Source organism: Pelobates fuscus, chromosome 7 (genome assembly GCF_036172605.1).
Source record: "Pelobates fuscus isolate aPelFus1 chromosome 7, aPelFus1.pri, whole genome shotgun sequence".
NCBI classification, from domain to species: Eukaryota; Metazoa; Chordata; class Amphibia; order Anura; family Pelobatidae; genus Pelobates; species Pelobates fuscus.
In genome coordinates this window covers 133255351-133282628 of record NC_086323.1, presented here as the reverse complement: position 1 = coordinate 133282628, position 27278 = coordinate 133255351, and the positions used below count along the sequence as shown (strand labels likewise).

The 27278-nt window shown below is 42.2% G+C and overlaps 1 protein-coding gene across 8 annotated transcripts in view; it reads right to left on the bottom strand.

Annotated features, from left to right (window-relative positions):
- ITPR1 (inositol 1,4,5-trisphosphate receptor type 1) overlaps positions 1-27278 on the bottom strand; it is a 165292-nt gene that overhangs the window by 72290 nt on the left and 65724 nt on the right. For all 8 annotated transcript variants that reach the window (XM_063426661.1, XM_063426664.1, XM_063426665.1 and 5 more), the window contains exons 2-7: positions 12436-12487; positions 11142-11244; positions 10895-10965; positions 2835-2950; positions 2281-2367; positions 1122-1280 (exon numbers count right to left, since the gene is read on the bottom strand). In XM_063426661.1, coding sequence (XP_063282731.1) covers positions 1122-1280; positions 2281-2367; positions 2835-2950; positions 10895-10965; positions 11142-11233 — 525 coding nt within the window. In that variant the 5' untranslated portion in view covers positions 11234-11244; positions 12436-12487. The remainder of the gene's footprint in view (positions 1-1121; positions 1281-2280; positions 2368-2834; positions 2951-10894; positions 10966-11141; positions 11245-12435; positions 12488-27278) is intronic.

Sequence of the window (27278 nt, the reverse complement as noted above, 5' to 3'; positions counted from 1 at the left end):
TCCTAGATGTAGGACATGTAGAAACTGGGCAGAAAAGCTTTATTGGCACAAACTTAAATACAAAATATTTCTTCAGTTACAGGATTTGGCAATGAAAAGGTAAAGCTGAACGGGTCCAGGCTGCAAATAAAAGGTTACATATTTCCCAAAGGGATTTGTTATACCTCAATGAATAACGCCAACCAATTAGCACTGGCATTAGGAGGAGTCTGACCCAAACAAAAGCCTAAATGGCTAAATATAAAACCACAAATCATTATTAATTTGGGTCACAGTGAACAGCGATCTCAAGATAATGCAGAAATATGCTTTATTCCCTCAAGGCATTAATTCACGGTCTGGGATAACAAGACCTGACTAGACTTGGAAAACTTCTTTATGAATTCATGTTAGGATTAAGCTTACCGCATACAGATACTATGTTAGGCTGCACTGTTTATTAGGATTAAGACTAACCATGGAAACAAACAAGGAAATCAAGCATTCCAAAAACCTGGAGAATGGTCACATACCAAGTTCAAAGGTAAAACCACTTGCCTTACTTAATAAGCATGCCAATACCCTCACATGTGAATTACTCATTCAGCAGCCACTTCAAACAGGAAATGGACTACTGAAGCCAGCTGAAAAGATGGTATCACCATGAATTTTAGATCATAGATGAAAAATATGCATTTACTTGCTTTTTTTTTCTCTTTTAATAAGACAGTATGGGAAAGCATGGATTGGCTGAAAAACTAGCCAAATCTTCCATTCAAACTTGACCTTTGCTATAACCACCGTTGTAGAAGTCTTCCACACTATACAAGTAGTACTATATTACTCAAACATCTATATCCTGCCTTCAGCTGAACCACTCACTAGATGAAGACCACTTGTTCCATCTCTATTTTGCAAAGAGCTCCCCAAATCTAGATTATAAAAAAAAAGTGTCAGATCTGCTACATATTTTGAAATCCATGAAGACCTCTACATTTGTCTTCAATGAAATACCGAATGTACTTTGCATACACTTGCGAATAAGAGGGCACTTCGACTTCTAGAGCTGTAACTTCTCCATAACTACAAAAAGCCATAATGAAGACTGGCTTACTGGTGAATTTTACAAACTCCTTACGTACACTATCCCCGATTGAGCGCAGCTTGTAAAATGGTTGGATGTAGAACCAGGAGCCTTCATTCCCAGCTTCATCAAGGGTCACACGCATGGCATTCTTTTCCAGTAACGCAGGAAGACGCTTGTTCACAGTAAGGTATTTGTTACTTTTCAGGTGCAGCATCTGATAGAAAGTGTAGAGTAAGTAAAGCAATAAAGTATGCTAAGATCTATCACAGCCTCTTGTATTACCTTATACTAATCTTACTGCCCTAGCTGTATTCAATAAAGACTCATTACAATACAATAGATGGCAAACCATAGATTTCCTTTTGTATCTACAGAAATGTCAAGAAAGGAGCTACTCATAAATGCAGCAAGACTCTACATATTAGAATAATTTTACATCAATATACATGAACTTAGGGACTAGAAAGTTAAACACCTTTGTTATTCTGGATATGTAGTACACTGCAGGTACGAATTGCAAAGACCACAAAAAGGTGTGAAATCTGTATATAATGCCTACAGAGGTTCTTTATTCATACTATACAGAACCACTTCCTCTGCTGTTAATCTCCTTAGTGGACTTACAAAATGCGACCCAACATTGCACATGGTAGTTAAAAACGTACCCATATCCATCTCACGTATGGTGTTCTCTACATACATTTCAGTGTTTAAGATGCTTCTGCGTTCTTCAGACCATAATGTATAGCTTTGCATTTATCTACAGTCAATGTCACTTAAATCCTAGTGCCCTAATTTATCCTTACTATACCAAAATTACCTTAGTGTTGGGTCATCTACAATCAAACACTGAGATGTGGGTGTCAAAGCTTCAAACAGATGGACAAGAGAGAGAGCGAGTACATCAGGATTCTGTTCTGGCCAACCTTGCTTGTCAAACATGAATTCTCTATTATCTACTTTGCTAATGTGCAACCCACGAACAAAGTATCCACGAACAAAGCTGTGCTTTACGCATGTTCGGCACGGTCTCCATTATGGTTACCATTTTCTTATTGGTCAAACTGAGTTTTATAGCAGTTTTTCTATTCTACCATACCCTTAAAAAAACAAAAAAAAAAACAAAAAAAACACAAAAACTAAAGCATGTTCTTTTTAGAAACAATAACCAATCTCCCTATAAGCGGCCACCTCCCACCTCCATGTCACTGCACCTGAATAACATTCCCGTACTGGATAACTGTTCCCAAGAGCTTGCGATTCTCTGTTTCATTTTGCTTTTTCTCCAAGTCAGCTGCATGCTGAGGAAATACACAAACAAGCAGATGAATCTTCAAGTATCTACTGAAGAACATTTTTGAAAAAACAGGCAATTGTAGTGTATTGCACCTTAGAGACCAAAACCAGGTTCCTATCTCAGAATATTGAGTAACAGTTAGATGTTTATTTTATACAGTTTCCAACACACTGCACATAAATAATCCAGGGTTTTAGCAGAAAACAAGGTAGCAGCGTTAGTGTGTCACATGGGAACTATAAGTACATCAAGCAGAGAAACATGTTCTTACGATTTAGAAAGATCTGCCTGCAGTGATTGGTAAAGGCCACTAGGTGTCCTATGTTTTAACAGTAGTACATCGTAAGGATTTACATTGACAAACCATAAAATAAACACTCCTAAGTGGCTCATTTAAAAGTGGTATTGACACTGCCAAACAAGTGCAATGTACGGTCTAAATCCAGCAAGCCAGGTTGACAGAGGACTCACATGCAATTTGTTGAGAAGAACAGTATCAGTCGTATTACTGGCACCAGGTTTTGCAGCTTTCCAAAACTGCTTCTGAGCAGAGTATCTGTTCATGGGACAGAGCCTAAACAGGCAATCTGGGAGGAAACAAAGACAGACCAAAAGTGTCGAGTATGTTAACCAAAAATGTAAAAAAACATTTTACTTACATAGTTAAACGGGGAAAAAGTAGCCAACCGAGTCACAGCTTGGCTATTCCAGGCTGAAATTTGTAATTTAGTTTTCTATTCGTACATCACTGTTTTGTAAACTCTTGTGTTTTATTGTTCTGTAATAATGCTGTATTAAATTATAGAAAAAACAAATATATAATGTATAAAACAAAAAAGATACAATTCACAAAAAAAATAAAAAATCCCAAAACAAGAAGAAATCTAGAAAATTCACACAGATTGCTACAAAATAAGAAATAAAACATGCAGAATGTAAGACACCCATTATTTACTCTAGGATGGATGCGGTCATACATCGAGTGCAGCTTAATGAGCACCGCTGACTATCCTGCCAAGGCAGGGGACATTAGTGGCACCGGTAGAGGGATTAGCAAGGGCCCAGGAGGAAATTACAGTGACAGCTGGAGCAGACAGCAGATTACGGTCCAGATGAAGAGACAGATAAATTAAATGATTCGAGCAGATTAAGGCAGAGCAACAAAATATATTTACACAAAAGGGCAGAGAAGACATTTTTATTAGAATCCTTTTTGACTTTTATGATGAGCCTTAAAATTTTCACAGGGAATTCACAAGATATTGTCTGCTAGATTGACAGCTCTTTAGAAAAAGAGGGGTTCTTTCAAGCAACAGGACATTTTAAACACAGATCTTTACACAGAAGAAAAAAAAAAAAAGGAATTGGCCAATCCAGTAAACTCATTTCCCATCTAAAAGCACAAGCTGTATTCTATATTTGTTTCCTGTTTGGAACCCAGTATATGTGTGTCTTACGCAGAATAACGCCATCACCAGGCTTCAGCGGACTTCTGGACAATTGAATGAAGTCTAAAGTGCTACAGGGACTAGCTTGACAAACTGCAGCTGCCAATAGCCACAGGGCCAAATGGTCCATCAAACTTTAAACGGATGTTACAGCATTCTGACCCAGAAGAGCCTTTTACACAACACTACTACCACTTTACTTTAATGCAAAGATATAATAAAGCTGCCAGCAGGAATAAGTGACTGGTTTCCAGGGTGACAACTCCACTATTACTTGGTTGTCTTTTTTCTCCCCAATATTGTTCCTTATAAAGCACCACTTCTGTTTTGGCAAAGTTTGATTCCACTTTTTACAGCTGTGCCAGATTTGTCTTCACAGGATAAGCTTTTAGAGTGCCGTTAGGAAGGGGTTAACCCTTTCTCAGCAGAACTCCTGCCTGGGAATCTGGAGCAACCCTGCTGAGGAGGGGTGTCTGGGAACAGAGCAGCCTGCTCCAGGACAGAGGCAGCTAGCTTACCAAATAAGGACAGTGTGCTGCACAAGTGAGGGGGGTGGAGGGGAACAATGTATTTAGTAGGAATGGATGCAGAGGGAAGCATCAGCAAGGAACAAAACGTAGCAGTAAAAGCAACAGTGTCTGCATGTTTCAAACGATGGCAGAGTTCAGGAAGATCTTCAGATCTGCAAGCCCAATTTTTTAATTCTCTTTTTTTTTTTTAAAACCATTTAACAAATGGTCTCATCACAAAGATTGATTAAAATAAAGTCAAATAATGGGCCAAAGGTCATTGAAGGCGATTACAGGAGCCAACTAATCTAGAGAAATTAAACTAGATAAATGAATATGCAGAGGACAGTATATAGATTGTCACTTTATCAAAATATGTACAGGAAAAAATCCACACAATGTGGCACAGTTATTGCAAAATGTTCCCCTGGGGATTATGGGTTACTGGTCTTCAAATCTCTGCACAAATACACACCACTCTTTACATTTCAGTATCCCCCCCCTAATGTGACTGTTTGTTGTCAAATCTGATATTCAACTAAAATTTAGGACAGTAGGACACTAGAAATCCAGAGTTAATAGGCAGCAGCTCGAACCTCAAGGGGCACTGCCAGGAATTAAAAAGTTTAATTCGCCACACTATAGAAAAACCCCAATTCAGCAATCTGAGGAAAGAGCTCCCTAATCTGAGACAGTAGGTTAACTCTTCACATGCTAGAACTAGGCTCAGCTGGACGTTACTCTACACCCAATTATAATCTTTAAAACTGGTTTATAAGAATTCATCTTCCCTTTTGAGAGCAACAGAACCTCTATGTGATTTAATCCGGTCCCAGCTGATTAGACATTCTGTAGAAGAAAGTTTGTCCCAAATCCCTTTGATGGGTGGGAGCACATGCAATATTTAAAACCTTGTACGCACTTACAAGACCATTCTAATCACCCATAGTTTATACACAGGCTAAAAGAAACACGCTGCATCAGAACACTGCTGAACATGCCCTGTGGTATCTGGCTCCTCTATGGATTTGATTTGTTCAGGCACATCCCACAGATGCGCAACAGGATTGATATCTGAGGAACATTACAAACTGTTCAAGGTGTTGCCTTGGTCACCAAATTCCCCAAACCATTCCTGAATTTTTGCAGTGTGGAAGGTTGCATTATCCTGCCGAAAAAGGCCACTGCCATTAGGCAACAGCATTGCCATGAAGGGGTGCTTGTGGTCTGCAACAATCTCTAGGTAGGTGGTACGTGTCAAGGTACATTCCACAGGAATGCCAGGACCCAAGGTTTCCCAGCAGAACATTGCCCAAAGAACAGCCTCAGCCGGTCTGCCTTCTTCCCATAGTGCATCCTGCCGCCATCTCTTCCTCAGGTAAACTATGCACACGCATCTGGCCATCCACCTGTTCTAAAAAGAAAATAGGATCCAACAGACCAGGCAACCTCTATTGCTCCATGACCCAGTACCAATGCTCACGTTCCCATCGAAGGCTAATTTGGCTGTGGACAGGGGTCATTATGGGCACTCTGACCAGTGAGTGCATACTAGTTTGCAGTGTATGGGGCTGTTTAGTCTGTTCTGACACCTTTCTATCATGGCCAGCATTATGTTTTCCAGCAATTTGAGCTACAGTAGATCTGTGTGATAGGGCCAGACAGGCTAGCCTTTGCTCCCAAAGTTCATCAATGTACCTTGGGTGCTCATGACCTGGACTCCGGTTTACTGATTTAACTTCCTCATATCAATCTTCGTACGTATTAACCACAGCATAACTCACAGGGCATGCCCTTTTGGAGATACTCTGTCTTCTTGCCATCACTTTTTGGCATTTGACAAAGTCACTTGTAAGCAGGACAAATGGGCAAACAGAAAGTTCTAACACATGAAATTGAAGAACAGACTATTCAATTGCTGCTTTCTAGATCTCACCCAGTGACAGGTGCCACAATATAATATAATCAATGTTATTCACTTCACCGGTTAGTGGTTTTAATGTTGTGACTGATCAATGCAAGTCAGCCTTTTAAAACTAGTGAAATAACAACCATATCACGCCTAACACTGGCGACTGATACACCTTGCATGTGAAAAACATCTCAGATCCTTCACTAGCATATGATTTATTCATGTAGCGCCACTAGAAGAAGCAGCGTCAAAATAAGTTCGTGGACAAACCGTCTCACCTTGTGATTTAGGGAGTACATAAGCGTTAAAAATAAATAAATTACAAATTAAAAAAATCATTGCTCTACTAACTGATCTCCAACATGTCTAAGCAGCAGTTTAGGACACAGGAGAATCCCGACAGGCAGAAGGACGCCCTTCCAGAACACCGAGCAGGTTTGCTTACATTACAAGGAAATGGCTATAGGGAAACCCAGACCAGAGGCATTGGCAGGAACCCAGGGGAGAAAGGAGGAGGGAATAGCGGAGAATCTTAAAGCAAATAAAGTCAAGAGTATTTCACAGGGAAGCAGAGACCAGTGAAAGCTTTAATGAGTTACACCAAGCACCCTGACCACTTTAACTGTTTGAAGTGGTTATAGTGCTTGGAGTCTGTACTGAAAGCGTCAGTTTTAAATGTTGGCATTGATTTTAACCCTTTGCTGCCAGAGGCTCTTCCGGGATTGGCTTATGTTAATTCTGTGCACAGAAGCTCATTTACCAGAAGGTCCAGTAACTCCCATCACTTTCAGCTATGCTTGGTCTGGTTGAGCATGAGAAGTTGGGGGGGGGGGGGGGGCTCAGTTACCAGGACCCAGCTGTGGCCTACTAATGCCTGAGTTGGGGGAAGTGCGGCTGACTTCCTCACAGCCACACTCCCCAAGATGGCGGAGGCACAACTCAGAATCAGAAGCCACAGTATGCAGGGCAGATTAGGCACAACTTTGTGGAGCAGTCGCTTCAACGGCTGGATGAGCCGTTTGCCAGATTCTGGGCCACTCTGGACAATCGTGCTGCAGCCACACAGCAGCAGTCTAAGGAGGGAATTCGGAGGGGCGTAAGCCAGAGAGTGGATGGTCCCCCAGTGGGCTTGGACTCTACACATCAAGCAACCTAGCCTAAGATCAGCCTGCCTAGGCAGAGGGTCTTCAGCCTGATAAACCACATCGACTGAAGGTTACAGGCGGCATTTCAACACCAGGGCCCTCCGTCACCCACGCTGTGGGATAGACTGTCTCCCTGAGCCTCCAGATCTGTGGCTCGAAGATGTTGGCCCTCATGTCGTTCTGGGAGCAGAAGGGTGGCCCAGTCTGCCCCCATTTTGCAGCAACCCTTTGCCGATCTCCCTACCTCCATCATAAACATTCCACACATGGGCATCAGCTAGGACTGGACTAGCTGTCTGGGGCATGCTACGGTCAGCCATACCTGTGGTATAGAGCCTCCACAGGATCCCGTGGTCTTCCTCTAATACGACTTCAAAATGTTGTGCATTAGTCAGTTCATCAATGCATGCTTAGCTAGGCATTAGCTTGCCAGTCACTCTGATACGATTAGTTTACCATGTTTAATATACAATACTGTTTTCTTAGCCCAGTGCATTTTTCTAGCATTGACTCATGCAAATCTTACCTTGTTACTTAATGGCAACCACAGCATTATGTCTAGCACTGACTCATATCTGGTCTGTTGTGCTGCATCCTACTATATAGCTGTCTCGCAAAAGTTTAAAGTACTCTTACATGCATCCCTAGCCTAACAGGCAGCATTACCATTTCGTTGCAATCTCAGTATGCTATGTGGTGCTACCTAAAACAAACAGCAGTGTTGTACGGCACTGCAGAATAGTGATACTCTCAGTAAGGATACGGTACCAACTAAGGCAAATTTACCCTGTTATGCAACAATACTCCTCACTACCATTCTCCCTACACTCCATTTATAGGTCTGTTGCGACAGGTTAGCTTGGCCTGCAATATTCTGTTTTCTTATCTTGTATATAAAAAAGAGGCAATGCTGAATGTTGAGGAAACGCTACACAATATATGCGACCTTACAGCTACACTTACTGACTGAAGTATCTTGAGTTTAATCCTGCACTTAAAGGAGCACTATAGGGTCAGGAACACAACCATGTATTCCTGACCCTATAGTGCTAAACCCACCACTTAGGTGTCTTACCCCCACTTAGACCCCTTAAAAAAAGCAATAAAAACTCACCTTATTTCCATCGTTGTGAGAGTCCGCCGCAACGGCCCCGCCCCCTTGGTGACATCAGAATTGCCGATGTGGTAAAGCATTGGATTGGCTAAAATTGGCAAGGGGCAGGGTTAAAAGCCGTTTTGACCAATCAGTACCACCTCATAGAGATGCATTGAATCAATGGAAAATGCAGTGTCCCCATGCAGAGGGAGACGCTGAACAACAGTGCAACAATGAGCCAAGAAGCACCTCCTGTGGCCACTTGGAGGTGTCTCTAGGGGCAATGTATAAACTGCATTTTCTCTGAAAAGGCAGTGTTTGCATGAAAATGCCTGAAGGCAATGATTATACTCACCAGAACAACTACACTAAGCTGTAGTTGTTCTGGTGACTTATAGTGTCCCTTTAAGCCTGTTAATTTTTGTTATGCTTTAATTTTGTAGTGCAGATTTAACAGTACATTAGCGCGAGTTTGGGGGGAGGAGGGGGCAGAGAGCAGGGCCACCGCCATGGAGGATGCAGGGTTCCGCTTGTGTCTCACAGGCAGCATAGCAGGGTGGCAGCCATGCAACCCGCGCACTGCCCGAGTAGGCCTTGGTCACGGAGATAGATTTTCTCCCCTAAGGGAGAACCTTTAAGTGATACTATAATAACAAAAACAGCTTTAGCTTAATGAAGCAGTTTTTGTGTATAGATAATGCCCGTGTAGTCTCACTGCTCAATTTCCAGCAATTTAGGAGTTAAATCACTTGTTTACACAGCCTTAGCCACACCTCCCCTGGCTGTGACTGACAAAGCCTGAATGAAAACAAAATGGTTTAATTTTCAGTCATATGTTAACGCACCTTAAAGTTTCTCATCTCCTGATCTGTGTTACACACTCTCCTGCAGGGTCTAACAAGCTATTAAAGTAGGAGGTACGATTTTCTAAATTAAACATAATTTGCAATAAAGTGTAAACATTAGATGATTCTTTACAGGTAGTGTTTAAGAAGGCTGCGTAAGTCACATGCTAGGATGTGTGGCTAGAGTGGTTTAACACTTAAATGGCAGAGAATTGAGCAGTGAGACAGAGGATATGATCTATACAACAAAACCGCTTCAGCAATCTTAAGTTTCTCGTGACTATAGGGTCCCTTTAAACAGCAACATTACAATATTTAATGATAGTGTACTTTTTTTAAAAAAAAATCTTTATTTTTTCATCTTGACAAAGATAGCGATATAACATTCGCAGAAAGGCTTGTGCAAGAGCCGAATAATTTGCAACACATAGGAACAATGTTACACATATGAAATCATTAGACGTTGCATAGTTTACACGAGAGGTTAACTTTTTCTGCTACCGTCAAGGGCATTTCTTTTTTTGGAGGTTCTTAATGGGCTAAGTCATGCATAGTCATCATTTGAGATATTGGACAGGTTATTCAGTAAATTACACACATTACAGAAGACAGGGAATGGGGGTACATGCAGATAATGGGGGTTTGTTAGGCAGATATCTTTGCAACAGCTGGCCACCTATCAGTGAGGCGACGTGTGTAGACTTCACAAGATAGGTCACTATGAGCAACGTGATCATGCAAGAGCCGTCCTCCGGTTTGTATGTACTATACTATTGATAGTGTACTTTTAAATGTAGTGCTTTTTGCCAACATAAAATGTTGACAGTAAATCCAGAATCAATTTGAGAGTTCTGTGATTTCTCTGCTGCAAGTGGATGCATCAGTCACTATGTGGTGATACGTATAATGTATCTTGCATTGGTTTAAAAGGGAAACGAAGAACCAAAACAACTTTAGCTTAAAGGGACTATACTTATCTGAACAGCTTCATTAAGTAAGTCAATTCCTGCAGGCTCATGTAAATACTGCCTTTTCAGAGAAAAGGCAGTGTTTACATTACAGGCCAAGGACACCTCCGGTGATGACTGATGGCCACTGGAGGTGCTTCATGGGTCACTGCTGCAGTGTCTGGATAGGGAGGCTGAACTTCCCCATAGAGATGCAGTGATTCAATGCATCTCTGAGGAGATTCTGAATTGCCAGGACAGCGTTTGGCTCCAGCCCACCACCTTCTTGGCTGAGATCAGAATTGGCAATCTCAAGGTTGCTAGATGGTGGTTTTAACTCTAGGGTCAGGAATACATGTTTGAGCTCCTTTAAAAATGTGAAAGGAATCAGAAGATCATCATGACATACATACATAACAAATTTATACCCTCATTTCAATGTTTTTCTTGAACACCTATTTGTTAAGTCATAAGAACTGTTAAACATAAAATTTAAATACAAAAAAAATAAAAATAAACAAACACCTGGGTTTGCCAGCAACATGGATCTAGGCATTTACATATTTGAAAAGATATTCCAGTGAGTCTACTAGGCAACCACTTTAGCACAATTCCCTTCTAATTTTTACCTCTGAACTTTTTAGGTGGGTTACTAAGGTCTCCTGCCTCTGGCTGCACCACACACCGGTCGTCCACCAATCTAGGAAAAAAGAACATTCTGAAAAGCATACCAAACAAACAGCAAAATTATAAAACATCAGGATGGATTCAACTTACAAGAGGGTTATATGAGAGTTAAAGAGAAGAAGAGATAAGAAATCTTCTGATACTATTTGAACAGTAGAGTTGAGAGATATCGGAATGAAACAATCTTACCCCAATGTGCTTATGAATCCATTCACAGATCCCTCAGCATACAAGGACACGATGTCTCCTACATGGAGAAAGCTAGACATCTTGTCTGACATTGTTGCGTATGCTAGAAGAACATTAAGAAAGTTGGAGAGTCAGTCAACAGGTGTCCCAAACAGCCTTCCCATCTACTTTAAAGTGGACCTATTAAAATAAAAAAAACATTTCATTGTACACTAACCAATATTTGACCAGATAGACGGAATTATTTACCAACTTTAAGAGAGTTACTCCAGCCATTCCAACCAAAAAAAAAAAAATACCCAAACATTTTCAGGTTCACCTTACCTGAAACCCAGGGCTACCAAAGCCACGTTTTCCGTGTGTAACTAGCACTTTGGCACCTGCTTGAAACACTGAACATCCAGAGGTATTTGTGCAGTTTCCTCCCTCCATTACCATTTCAAAAAGCAGAAGTGGTAATGGATGTTGGAGTAACTTTAATGAACCCTGATCAGCCTATGCAGATTCAGATGCATACGAGAGAAGGGTCATGAACTCGATCAAAGTTGCAAGGTATACCTGTGGCAAACTGCCCTTTGAAACCTATGAGCGAGTCAGTCAGCCCCACTTGCGAGGGCAGCATTGAATTTTGGTACATGTGAGAAAACAAAAACAGCAGGACCCAAATCAAATGATTCTCAAAGAAGTACTTGGTTGAAATATTACCAGCAGCACGCTCCCTGAGCCAGATATAAGAGGGACGAATGTGGGGGTGGACTAAGGAAGGCAAAGAAAAAAGTGGGACGGCTCAAATAAAAAATAAGGGGATAGAGGCTTCTACTTGCAGGCGCACACCCAGAAAGGTAGAAGCTAATAACCTCTGTGGCCAGAGTGAGCCAATGGCAGAACAGAGTCAAGTGCCCTCAGAACAAAAGAAAAGAGATTTGCTTGAAATACTGCACAAAGATTCCTTCTACCATGACCACTTCTAACGGCAGAAATGGTGATGGTGGCTGGAGTAACCCTTTAAGTAGCTTGAATTGACTTGTCCAAGTTTAATCACAGATCTTCACTTGTTCATAGACGTAAATGTTCAATATACAGACACTGTCACTACACACGCCACAGGCCCCAATTATTATGGGTTCTTTGAAATCCTTTAACCCCTTAAGGACAAATGAAATGTCATGATTCCCTTTTATTCTAGAAGTTTGGTCCTTAAGGGGTTAAAGTCATTACATTTGCAGAGATGAAATCTCAACCAGCTAAAACAGAAATAAACCCAAAGTTCATAAAGTTATCAATAAGCACTCACCTAGCGTTTCAAACTAGACAGAATGCGGGATGTCCTCACAGAACAAGTGTTTCTGGAATATAGAAACGAAAATGTAACAGTTACACTATCTCCACCAGTTTTAGAATCGGCCATGCACACGCCTACAGAGAGCATATTTATGTCAGACACTGGTAAGCATTTTTAAAATGTGTTAAATACAGGCTGATCAAAGAAAATTAGTACAAACCGGATTAGAATAATGAGGAATTGAGGAAGAGAACCTCTGAATACTCAACTGGTTTAAAAAAAATAAAATAAAAATAAGGTTCACATAATAAAGTTCTTCAAAAATGTATTTATATGATGCACTTCTAATGAAGTTAGACAGTCAAGATAAATGCAGTCTCTAAATTTACACTAAACACCATTCGGTCTATAGTCCGTTTATTTGCTGGTAGTAGATTGTACTTCTACTTGGTGCTGCTTTCTCTTCCTAGAATGAAGCAGTTCGTTCTACAGAGTAGAAAATAGGGGGAAATGATTCAGATGAGCAATCCTTCACACAAGGCCAAAATACAAAACAGGCCAAAAGAACAAACAGTTGCAAGTACAGCCTTGGGAACCAACTCTGTAAACCGGAATTTAAAGATACACTAGGCTCCCAGACCACTTTGTCTCATTCCTTAAGACAACCTCTAGTGGCTGTGTTCCAGACAGCCACTAGAGGCGATTACTGCATTTTCACAGAGTAACTCTGAAAAGATGTTTGACGTCCTCATGCTTTACATGAGGACGTCCAGCATCTTCAAGATCTATGAGGAAGGTGTAATGCACGTGCCACTCACCGCTCATTGTGTTTCTCCCATTGCCATGACATCAGGGAAAACTAAACCAGCCCTGAGGGAAACCTAAAGCACTGTATTCCCAACACTATGGTGTTCCTTTAAACAAAAGTTGTGTCCACGAGCAGACAGCAATGAATCTTTGTAAGGATTATGTATATAGGCAGTTATTTTTGTGACGCTGTACTGTAGGATCTACACAGTAGAATAAGGGTAGGCAACACTTTGCCCCCAGATGTCGTGGACTAAATATCCCCTGATGCTTTAGCAGTCCACATCTGGTGTGCCGAAGGTTGCATACTCCTGCTGTAGAATACATTTCCCTTCCCTTCATTACCTTGTGATCTGCACGTTTAGTGATAACTTGGAATCAGTTGTCTAATGATCAGGAGAAAACCTGAAATACTGTACTCGACAGATCAGCACATGAATTTGAAATGTTGCTTTTAAAAAACAGTTGTTCCCCCACCAAACACATGTACTTGTATAGTGTCAGCCTGAAAAAGGACTATTTGTGAGCACTATAGATTAACACCTTTGGAATTATTATTTTTTTATTCAACATAAAAAAAAATAAATAAAAGGGATTGTTATGTAGCATAAGACTATTAATTTTTAGTAAATTAATTCCATTAATTGAACTTGTGTCTACAGAAACATGTTCACAGCAGAAAGTTTCTAAAATAAAATGTTTTAAGAAAGAACTTTTTACCTTTAAGAATGACTTCAAACACCATGACCACCTCAGTCATTTGAAGTAGCCATGATGCAAGAGTCTGCAGAATTTCATATTTAACAGCTGCACATTCATACAAACATATTTTATATTTTTGTCTGAGGTGAAATAAGTCAAGAGTCAAGAGTTTCAGGTTGGATAATCTTAACTCTGCAGATAGTCTTTGCACAGTGTCATTCATTGCCCTCAGCATCTAGCTTTTTCAGAAACCTGATACTGGTCATCCAGCATCAGAAAAGAGTATTCAGTTAAAATAAATTAAGAGATTTTTTTTTTTTTTGTTTAACCATTAAACATTCATGATTAAAACAAATGCATGCATATTTACATTTTAGTTAAACAAATTTGAATTGTTCTCCAAGTAGGAGTGATTAACCTATTGAACAGGGGAAGTTTAACGGTCCTTTGAGACCAGACTCTACAGATCTGTAGGATGGGGAGAAAACATTAAACAAATTATTAAAAATAGCAGCCGAGAGACTCTGCAGAATATACTACCCGTGTTTGGCATTTTACCCAGAGCTTACGATTACAAGTTCTGGCTGGCAGGAAACAAGCATGCGTTCCTATGATAAAACTCAGTGGTGTGCCAAAATTCCAAATTTAAGTCAGTGTGAAAGCACTTACTGCCCAACCACATTGCATAATTGGTCACAAAATCTAGCTTTGACAAGAGGTCGCTTTTAACCCTACGGTCTAAGTTTTTGTATGACAAACTGTACACTTGGTGCAGAGGTTTCTGCCCAGAGGATCACATCGGAAATTGAAGAAAATACGCTGAGCTTTGACTAGCCAGCGATGCGGAGATACAATGACTAATGACTAAAACCGCTTGGCAGCTCTTGAAGGAGAGGGCATAATGAATGTTTCTCTAAGTGGATGTGACAACTCGCTGCTGTAGCGACGAGAAGATTTTTGAAGCCATAAGTAGTCATCATGAAGATTACATTGGTAGTGAAAGTACATAAAATCACTGTCACTACAGTGTAGAGATAAGGTTTATTTCAACGCAAATAACTTAAAGACATTATGGCTTTACATTACATGTCTACATGCAACTCGTCTGAAGGGTCATGTAAAAAGGGTCATATGTGAAGTTGTGGAAGCTACACAGATCTATTCAAGAGCAGCTTTACTGAGCAAAGGCACAGCCATTGCGCTCTATACAAAAAAAGAAAAAAATACTGGAATTCGTGTTGAGTACTAGACGTTACAGTGCGTTTAAGTGAAACTTCCTACTTGTTTAGTAACTACATTCTGAATGACACGCACATTGAGTGGACCTGCCTTCTCAAATTATTTTGAAGCTACAATGACAATATTTATAGAAGCAGAAATTCAGAAAACCTGATGCACACAAGGTGAGAATTTGGAGAGGACATTTAAATTTGGTTACACACCAGTCTGATTATAAAAAAAGAAACAAAAAAAAAAAAAAAACACAAACACGGTCATACTTTGCATTAAGATAGCAAGAGACCCCCCCTCGGAGCTCTACCATACTGTATTCCCACCTTCCATGATAGACCTTGGCAGGATAAGAAATTGACACACCTATACCATACACATGCACGAGGGAAACTATTAGACTTCCAGCTCTTACCAGAAAACCATGGCCTGTCAAGCATCACAGTATTCCTGCAACTGAAAATCCTTTCTAACCCGAGGGCAGCCGCCAGCTCCCTCTTTACACACCACTGGACACACTTACTGCATGGGAAAAGATATACATCAATAAAAGATTACCACCATTATGTAAGCCTATCTCCATGTGTTACAAGTTACTACTAGACTACCTCCCATTCTCCAAATCTACACCTGCGCAGCACTGGAATGCAGACTTGGGAACTGAAATATCCCCACAGCGATTGGGTCAATTGTTAATCACGACTAAAACTCTAATCAAGTCTGCTACCCTACTGGAACAGCAGCGAAAAATAGTCTATAGATGGTATATGGTGCCGACGCGCATCCACAAGATCTACCCAGATAGCTCACCAAAGTGCTGGAGATGTATCGGCTGAACAGATGGATAACATTTGAGTTATGAGAAAGGCTCCTGACATGCCCGTGCCCGCCCCTCCCCCCTGCCCCCCTTTCCCTCTTATTATGGACTGTAAAGAGGCAGTATATTTTATGTAGTGACTAGTTATGAGAGTATTACAGCAGAGAATGTGAGAAGATACAAAAGTATAAACAAGCTCTTTGGATTAAGAAAGGTGAATGTGGGCAATGGTTTTAAGGTAGAATTGGCAGGATTTGGCAACTGACTGGACATAAAGTCGAAAGGAGAGACTAGACGATAAAGCAGCAATCTTGCAAGGATGGGCTAATGTGCATACCATTAACTTGCAGGGAGACAGAGACAGATTTAGCATTATAAAATGCAAAGATAAGAAGCTCCGTTTTAGATTGGGGACTGAAGAAAGACATCTGGTAACAAATTATAGGATTGCAGGAGAGTTATATCTAGGTGTTATTTGTAATACAGGTATTCGGGGAATCCAAAAAAAATAAAAAAACCACTTGTAGCATTAACTTAATGTTATAGACTTCAAGTGCATGACTGCATCTTAATATTAAGATTTTCCATTATAACCCTTTGATTTAATTAGAGCATTTTAAATGCGAGTTAACTTCTACGTGTTGATTACTGACAGAATTGCTTACATGCCAAGTCAAATCAGACTCCTATGTAAATGGTTAGTGTTTTAATCCTTTCATTTTACCCTTTATTAATATTTTAGGGGAGATTTGCCATTAACATTCTTTTCACACTTCAAGATCTCAGAGAAAGCATGCAACAATAGAAATTAAACTTATGCAAGAAGAACTTAATTCGAGGCAAGACATGTTCAAACCACATAATTTGATCAACAACTGTGCCAATCGTTCTGAGTGGTCACGTAGCGGTTTCAGAAATAGCTTGAGTTTATTTGCAACAAGCATTTCCCAATTTCCATAATGCTTTCATTTTAGCCATAAATGGTTGGTTAGTTATAGGTACACTCCAAACCCAGTATCACCAGCTTTGGCAGTTATGGTTATATGAGTGTACTGGCTCTGTCCCAGTATTATGTCCAATAGTTTTTGTACAGCTTCACAACAAACCTGGGTACCACCAGGCACTTGTGACTTGTAGCCACTGCTTGCAGGAATTTCATAGGAGAATCCATTTGGCACTACTGAGCCAAGTAGGGTCATGAAGGACCATATACCTTGGCAGAGCATCAACAGAGCTCTCTGAACCAACAAGCGCAGTCCTGATTCAACCATACTTCATCCTATAGAAATATGCCTTTCCCTGCAGAAAGTAGTAGTGAAAGCAGGGACCTAACCAGGGCTGACTGGCCAGCCAACTATCCCAGAAAGCTTTTGATACAAGCTCAGCTGTGCAATAAAGTTAAGCAAGCTTCACAATGGGCATGAGAGTTGCTTCATGGTTTGGTGAGAGTTCACCACACGAGCTACAGAACGTGGTGTTTTGCAACAAAAGTAGAAACTTCAAAAGAGAGTAATTGCACTTTCAGCCAAAAATGATTTAGAGGAGTTCACTGGTTGTCTTAATAAAGGGTTCTGTCAACCAAAAGGCCAGCGTTGCTGCATGAGGGGCATCCTGGACCACCAGCTTAGTACTTTTACAGATGCCCCACAAACATTAGCTAATTCTTGCTGGCTATAGACATCCGAATAATGTTGCTAGAGATGAAGTTATACCTCTGGCAGATAAGGGTTTAAACTTTGTATGTGCAGTATATCATAGTGCTGCACATTCAAACTCCTAGCACCATGACCACTAAAAATCACAGAAGAGGTCATGGAGTATTTTTAAACAGACTAGAAAAATCCAGACGGCTTCATAAAACAATTTTATAGTACAGGTGGTACTCACTTTGCGACCTACCTGTTTTGTGATGGCTCGCACTTATGACCAGCTCTCTAGCATGGAGCTTCAAGGGATTCCACATTAGAGAGCTGGTCTATGTTCGGGGAAATTTCCCCGAACAGATTAGAGGGATTCCTTGCTCTGGTGCGCAAGTCTACGTTGGGGGAAATTTCCCTGAACATAGACAAGCGCAGCAGAGCAAGGAATCCCTCAAATATATGTTCAGGAAAATGTCTCCGAACATAGACCTGCACTGATGCGCATGCACCTCACTTACCAACCAATTCATTTTATGACCGGGTCGCAAAAACAGAACCCGGTTGTTAAGCATCTGTACAGATCATGCCCCTGCAGGCTCACTGCTCATTTCACTACTATTTAGGAGTGAAATCACTTTAGGTGAACTTTAAGACAGACACGAAAGGCACAACAAGCTATTAACAGTGCAGGAGAAAAGAAAGAATAAATTAAACAGAACTTGCAATAAAGGAAGTGTAAACATTACATGACTTTACAGGAAGTGTTTAGGAAGGCTGTGTAAGTCACATGCAGGGAGATTAGACTAGGAATGCATAAAGTGATTTAACTCCTAAATGACAGGTAACTGGGCAGTGACACTGCAGGGGCATGATCTAAACACCAATTGCTACACTAAGCTAAAGCAGCTTTGGTGACTCAAGTATCCCTTTCAAGAGGACCGGTAGGTATGAGGGCCCAAAGGGAATAGTGCATAGCATACAGGGAATGTAAAGACTAGCAGAAGTAGAGTGGTCACATATAGACTGTAGGGCCCTGTTCAACCTATTGTTCCTGTAAGTTTTTGTAATTGTCTCATTTATTGTTAAATCTCCCTCCCTTTAATAAAATTGTAAAGCGCTACGGAATATGCTATAATAATAATAATAATAATAATAATAATAATAAGAGCAGTAGTGTCAGAGTCGGGATGGTCTTTATGAAATCATCCTTTTGCAGCCTATGAATTAAACAGCCTATAATAATAAGCAGTGTTCATGAATAGCCATTCCCTAGCAATGTGCAATACAGGTGTCTCATACGCACACAAACGTCATTTTATAGAAAATATTGCAAGACTCACTCACATGCTATTATGTCAGCTCTTTAAATTCATCTAGTACGCATTGAGAAAAAGTATAACTAGATGTGGACAGATCGACGACGTTGGTTTGCATGGTGATTGCTCAAGCTGCAGTATTTGGGTCCAGAATTTCTCGATTGGAACACAGCCTAAGCTAGGTCCAGTACTATGGAAATCTAGTAAACGTCTACACCTGCAAATTCATTTCTAAAAACCCGACACTCCATTTCCAAATCTTGTCTGTGTGTAAATGTATAGCCCAGTTTCCAAAGCCAGACTAATACCAAGGAAGACGTGCAGTCTTGCATTTTCACACGATTTACATTGCGTAGGATGTGGCGGTGTGGGGGCTAATTTGACACATTAGATTTACAATAAAAATTTGTGCCCTGTTTAGAACAGATTTGTTTTCTCCTCCTCTAGATTTAAAACCATAGATCTACCAATACTACGTTTCAAGAGGTTTAGAATTTCAAAGCAATAGTCAACTCCTAAAATGCCATATGTTTATACACAACTTAAATTTATGATGGTAGTTGCCAAAAGCCTAATCCAGTGCATGCATCATAATCACATCCTCTCCAGCCAGAAGAACTACGTTATCCTCTTAAAAGGTTTTTCATGAAGATGAAAAATTTATGAAAAGCTTTGGGACTCTTGGAATATCTATGAAATTTCAAAGTTCTTCAACATAAATAACGCAAAGTAGGGGCTACTCTCTCATGTAACAGACAATCTCATGCAACAAAACAAAGCTGATGGGAAATGGCAGGATACACAGCAATCATGTGAAACGCAGATGCATATGGCACTTTTTACACAAGTTTGTTGAATCTTAAACTGCTTTTTTTTTTTTTTTTTTTTTTTAAAGTAGCTCTGGTGAGAGGGGAAATGGACGTATAATTCAGAGAACTTTTATATTAATGCATCATGCTACGATAAGGATGAGGTGTACTAGAGTAACCGTGAGCATGCCAGTGACTCCAGCTCAGAGAAGCTACTTCAAATCTAACTGGGCAGTATGCTTCTTTGTACCCACTGCATGATTATTACTGGATATAAAACGTTTACAAAATAAAAAAAAAAGCTGTAACCAGCACCAGATGCATTGTGTGTTTCTGTGTATGTATGCGTGCAAAGGATGCATTGTGTGTTTCTGTATGTACAACAGTCTGCAGAGTTTACATTTTCTCTATGGAATTCTACAACCTGGTGTTGCAATTTTGCAAAGCATCATTGTTCAACTTGGCACTATAAAGGCCATATTAAGATTTGGGCAAATTGCTCCAGATGCAGTATTCTATGTAGCAAAGCAGATGGTGAGGTCTGAACACTGCTTTCAGGTGAAAGAGCTGCAGTCTGTCCTCTGGACACTATCGACAATCTGTCGCTACATTAAACTACACAGAATGTGGTAAACCTTCAAACACTGCAGAATCCATGCGACAGTACATTGTGCTCTGTACCCAGATGCACTGCTTCTGAACATCCATTACCTACTAAAATAACATGCTCAAGGTTGCCACTGGAAAACACAGCTATTTAAATAGCGCCAACAAATTCTGAAAAGCTTCACAATCACACAATGGAGATAACCGACAAGTAGCGGACATACAGAATATTAGCCAAGTCAGAGGTGAAGGCCCTGCTCAAACAATCTTACAATCTATGAGAAAACGGTATAGTGAGACGAATTGGGGGAGGGGGGGGGAGAGGGGTAGGAGAAATTAAGGGATAAGATGGCTACATTGAAATAAGCTAGTCTGACTGGTGTGTGGAAGAACCAATCAGTGGCGGAAGAGAGCAAGTGAGCTAGGCTGAGGAACTGATGGGGCAATTTTAATAAGAGAAGCATCCTCCAGGAAGATGGCAATCTTTCCTCAAGAGGTGAATTTCTGGAGTAAAATGCAAATATAGTGAGGAATGGAGTTATTGAGTGATTTGCTAGCTATCCAATATGGAGTCTCAATAGTACATGAAGAAAATGTAAAGACTGGCAGAGGGGTGAGGTGTGGGCCAGCAGACATTCAAGAAGAGCAGCATTTGAAACAGACCGAGTGGCAATTCATGCATTTTGAAGGGTGACTAGTAGTGAGTTCTAGCAATCAGGATAGGAGTGCATTAAAGAAACAATCTAGGGTCAGGAACACAAACATCTATTCCTGACCCTATAGTGTTAAAAACACCATTTAGGTTGCTTGCCCGCTTAAAAAGCAATATATGTCTCATTTCCAGCGCCCCATTGGTCCTAGCCCCACTTAAATCCGCATCCTTGCAGACATCAGAATTTAGGATTTCAGCCAATTACCAGATTTTACTAATTACATGACGTAAAGTCATGATTTTATAAAGGACACGGAGGCGAATATTATGCTTATTATGCTCTTTATTATACCTCAGCAGCAAAGAGAAGGTATAAACATTCATAGAAAAAAAGTTTTAACAGGTTCTCCAAGGGTTAACACAACATTATACCCTTAACCAATAGGAACAGTCCTATTTATAACTACTCATGTGACCTTTCCTTTCCCTCTTTCTTTGGTCATGCCGAAGCTGTATCTTTATAACTTGAGACGACACTGAAACACTTTATCCGTTGTGTCGAACTTTCCCATATCCCGAACTTGTAGGAACTTGTCTGTGTGAACTGCGGTGACAACTGGTCATCCAGGGTGTCGCTTATTGTGAGTTAAGCTGTAATTGGATAGAGAAAAAAAAAGTGGTAAAATGTGGTCTTAGGAACAGTTTGTCACAATGGTAGTGACTAAATCTTACTATCTGCATTAGATACTACAGACTCACTAGTATATAAAAAACTGTTGTCTTATACAATCGAAATAAGTCTAGACAAAAAGAAGACACCACAATGACCCTTATTCTATTGTTTATTGGGTGGGAATTTCACTCTTTCGCTGATATAGGCCTGATATACTTACCGGGTGGGCCAATATTCGCCTCCGTGTCCTTTATAAAATCATGACTTTACGTCATGTAATTAATAAAATCTGGTAATTTTATTAAAGGACACGGAGGCTCATATTATGCTAGTTCAAAGCTGTGCAATGACTGTTGAGGATACGTGGTCTGTAGGGTGAAAATAATATTCCTTAAAGGTGGACTCACGAGACCAATCTGCCGTCCGTAACAGGTCTTCCAGCCTGCATCCCAAGTTGAATACTTTAGATGCCATGGCTCCTCTAGTGGAGTGCGCTCCGTATACTGAGGTATCTATGTTTGCAGAGGTCATTATCCACTTCACCCATCGGGCTATCGTTATTGAAGATACTGGCTGGTGTGGTGAATTGATGGCCAGAAATAATTCATGATGTCCAGAGTTTCGAAATGCCTGTGTCCGTGTCTCATATTCCTTGAGGCAGGCTATTGGGCACAGGTTTTTGTTGTGGGGGAATGCTGGATATGATACTGATGTCACTGATTTAGTATGTCTGGAAATGTTAAACGTTACTCCCGTTGGAGTGAACGTGCGTGCGTCGACGTCCAATGCCCTGACATCCGAGACTCTTTTGCAGGATATTAGGCATAAGAGCATGGCCAGTTTCGCTGATAGCTGTTTCAGCGTGAGGTCAGAGTTCTGTGGCCATTGTTCCAAAAGGTTTAAGACCAAATTCACGTCCCATACTGTACTATATCGGGGTCGTGGTGGTCTTGCCAATCGAATTCCGCGTAAGAGTCTGCATACCAACAGATGTTTACCCGCTGGGGATCCTTCTATGCCCTTGTGTCCAGCAGATATTGCTGACCTGTATACATTGATGGTTCGGTATGCTAATCCTTGGTCGTATAGGTGTGTAATAAAACGTAACAGGTGGTTTACAGAGGCACATACGGGATCCACGTGTTCCATGCACTAACCACTCCAGATGTTCCAAGCTTTAGAGTAGGATCTCCGTGTTCCAGGAGCCCAGGCTCCCACCAGAAGTTCGAGAGTTGTTTGCGGAACGTTTGGCACGACCCAGGGTCCCCGGAAAGAAGCCACGCTAACAATTTGAGTTGTCCCTGCGTCATTAGAGGGTGTGGATTCCCATCTGGGTCTGAAAGGAGACGTGGGTTCTCGGGTAGCATTCTGGGAAGATCTATGGACATCTCCATGAGTGAAGGGAACCGAGGCTGTGCAGTCCAGAATGGAGTTATGAGGACTAGGGACGTCCGTGCGCGGTCAAGGTGTACTAGTGTTCGTGCCAGCAGAGCGAATGGAGGGAACGCGTATAGTAGTTTGTTCGGCCATGGTTGTAGGAACGCGTCCGTAGCTAATGCGTCTGGGTCCGGTCTCCAGCTGAAGAACTCTGGGAGTTGTGCATTCAACCGTGACGCAAACAGGTCTATATACATCGGACCCCATAGTGTTTGCAATCGTAGGAACGTCTCTCGGTTCAGGCGCCAATCGCTGGTATCCCGCAGGTGTCTGGAGTTCCAATCTGCTACGGTATTTGAAAGTCCCGGGATATATTCGGCCCGTACTGTTATGTTGCGTTCTAAGCAAAACTGCCAAAATTCTGTGGCTAAGTCTGCCAGGATTTTGGACTTGGTGCCGCCGAGGCGGTTGATCTACTGTACGGCTGATACGTTGTCCATCCTCAAGATGATGGAGCAATGCGTCGCGGGGCCCAGGAGGCTCTTTAGCGCGAACGATCCCGCCATTAATTCCAGGCTGTGGATATGTAATGTCCTCTCCGATTGGGACCATTTTCCGCCTGTGGAGGTATGTCCACAGCGCGCTCCCCAGCCCCGTGTGCTGGCATCTGATTCTATTACGCAATCCGGGTTGTTGCCGAAGATTGCTCTGCCGTTCCACGCTTCCATGTGCTGTAGCCACCACTTGAGTTCCTCCTTGGCTGCGTGATCGAGTGGCACAGTCTGAGTAGGAGTGTCCTGAGCGTAGTTGTGCGGCTTTTAGTCTCTGCAGGGCCCTGTAGTGCAAGGGTCCCGGGAAGATCGCTTGTATGGAAGCGGAAAGGAGTCCAATTATTCTGGCTAGTTGTCTGACCGGGAGTATTGGACGAGCCAATGTTCTGCGGATCTCCTTTTTGATGATTTTTATCTTTGAGGGTGGTAGGCTTAGGGTCCCTAAGACCGCCCCTATCTCGAATCCTAGGAATTCTAAGGACTGGGAGGGGACTAGTACCGACTTCTCCCAGTTGATTAGAAATACCAGGTTTTGTAGAAGTGTTATTGCCCAATATAAGTGTTGTTGTAGTAGTAGGGTGTCCTGCGCCATGATCAGCATATCGTCCAGATATATGATCATGCGAACCCCTCTGCTGCGTAGCAGCGCAACCACTGGTTTTAACAGTTTTGTAAAGCACCACGGTGCTGATGATAGGCCATCGGTAGGCACTGGAACCTCCACGTCTGAGTGTCCCAACGGAATTGGAGATGTTGACATTCCTTCGCAATGGGGATGGTGAGATATGCATCTTGGAGGTCTAGTTTGACCATCCAATCCCCCAGCCTGAGAAGGTCTCGTAGGCAATGAATCCCTTCCATTTTGAAGTGGTGATATCTTACAAACGCATTGAGCGGGCGTAGGTTGATCACTGGTCTTACCCCACCGCCTTTCTTGGGGACCAGGAACAGGTTGCTCAGGAAGCCTGGGGAGTGAGGTGCGACCTGATAGATCGCTCCCTTCTCCTCCAGTGCTCTGATTTCCTTCGACACGAGTTCTGTCCCGTGGGGTGAACACCATCCGCCTTGGCATTGCGGATTGGGTCCTTTACGAATTCTATGTGGTACCCTGCTACCGTGTTGAGAATCCAGGCATCGGACGTGAGTCTGTGCCATGCCCCGATAAATTTGGAAAGTCTGCCCCCCACGTGTGAGGTACGAGAGAGGGGGAAGAAGAAAGCACTTACCATAAGGTCGTCGGCCGTATGTGGAACCCCTGTGTCCCCCTGTGGGGGTTCTGGTCTCCGTCTGAGGGAACCTTGGTGTGGTGGGGCCTCGGTAGCCCCGATGGGAGCTCCGTGATGGGCAGCTGGACAGGCGGCCCCTGTACCTGCCAGCCCCTCCAAAAACCTTTGGGGAGAACACACGTTTCAGGTTTGTTTGTGCCTTATCTAGGGCTGTAAATGTGCTCATGTAGTTGGCGTGGGCACTCTGCTCTTAACTTATTCCTGGTCGTTTTATCCAGGGGCTTCCTGATCCTGGCCGCTATATATTGGGCCACATGGTCAGCTGGGAACCAGTCTGTAGACCTAGGGTGTTGGAGGTCGTCTGGGTTAAATAGGGGCTCGCCCTGAGGGTCTAGGATGATGGAGTCATCCGTGGACACTTTACCCTTAGCTGGTGTGATTGCCAGGTTGCGCTCAGGGGAAGAGTTCCCTGATTCCAAAGAGCCGATTTCCTCGGACTCACTCATTACCTCCTCTATGTCCGAACCAGAGTCGGATGTCTGTCTGGGCTTTTGCCCATTTCCACGTCCTCACCGTTTTTGCCCGGCGGGTGGCTCTCTTACGTGGGGGCCCCACGTCCTCAGTAGTGACAGGGCGTGACCTGTCCGTCATGCTGGTTTTGGAGGTGTGTTTGCCCGTATGGTGAGTCTTCTCCGTAGCCTTACGGCCGCTGAGGGACGCAGGCTTGTCAGTTTGGGCCTTGGGGCGGAGGCCGCTGTGGTTGTTGTTAGACGCCAGTATGGCGTTACTAATAGATTGTGTCAGGTTCTCTGACATCGCCCCCATTGCCGTGAAGATGGCTTGGGTGACCGATTTGGTCATGGTCGCATCCAGAAGCGAGTGAAACTCCGAGTTCAACTGCTCCATGGATGCCATGTCCTCTCTCTGTGGTGAGCATGGACGTGTTACTTGGGACACGTGGTGTATGGTGTCCTTGCTGATATCAGTGGGTGTGGAAACCCCTTGGTCCCTGAGGTGCTGCATTACAGGCAGGCTATACAAAACTCTTGGGACGCTGAATTAGTAAAAAACAGGTATATTAGAGTATACTGTTTGGCACAGTAAATTTGCACCAAATTTTTAAAAAGTGTGTAAGAAAAAAGTGGTATCCCTTTAAACCCTATGTAGGGAAAAAAGGTAGTATTGGCTACTTGGGCAGTGAGCTCTGCTCTATGTAAAGGGAATTCAGGCACAAACAAAGGCTGTCAGCTTACCGAGTGTTCCCTCCGGAATGGCCGCCAGGGAGCACTGGTAAGCTGCCAGCCAATGCTGGTAGCCAATCCGAGAGCGCCCACCCTCAGGTACAGAGGGCGGGCAGAGAAAAAGCGCGGCAAAGACCAGTCAGATTGCTGGAAAACGGCCGTCGCGCTGTGCGGCCGTTATTGCGCATGCGCGAGCGATCTCTGGATTCAGAGCGCTCGCGCCGGTAACGGCTGCCGCGATACGCTGGGAGGACGAAGTAGAACGGGTAATAAACTACCCGGGGAGGTGTGGGAGGGGAAACCCCAATGAAGCCTTCTATCTGTATCAGGAGCCGATAGGCGCCGGTCGATAGCAGAGCAGAAGGATTAACACATGCCACACATAGGATTAACACATAAAAATAACATTGAGAATATAAAAGACATAAGCAAAAGAAGCTTTAACAATCTAAATAAAGTTGCTCTAAGGAGAGCTAAAATGAGATGGTACTTAGCTGAGGCAGCAGCAAAGAAAGAGGGAAAGGAAAAGTCACATGAGTAGTTATAAATAGAAGGACTGTTCCTATTGGTTAAGGGTATAATGTTGTGTTAACCCTTGGAGAACCTGTCAAAACTTTTTTTCTATGAATGTTTATACCTTCTCTTTGCTGCTGAGGTATAATAAAGAAAGATGAGCATAATATTCGCCTCTGTGTCCTTTAATAAAATCCAAGGTTTTCCCATAGGTAAAGATAGGTATTGGCTAAAATAGTCAGGGAGGCAGGATGGAGCTAAACGCCAGCTTGGCCAATCAGCACGTCCTCGGAGATGCATTGAATCAATTGCATGGTCTAGGAGAGTTGTATAAGTGCAATCCAATATAGGATAGGGAGGCAGGGGTAGCAATGTCAGGACGAGAGACAGATTTCAATCAGAGACAAGAGATTTAATGAGAGAGATGGGAAATGGCCAATGACAGTAGATTGCATTGTGTCACAGACTGTGTGTATTCAAAAGCTCAAAGTGAAGGAATGGTTGAATTGAATAGAAGCATCTTGGAACACCTGCAGAAGCAAGAGACATTTAAGGATTGTGGTGTAACATCCACAAAAATTTACAGGGCATTAGAGACTGAGCCCCTGATTCAATAAGTATTTTTTCCCCGTTGATTCATTTTCCCTTACATGAAAGTTTGAGAAAATAGTCAACATTTAAGACACTTAAGAGTA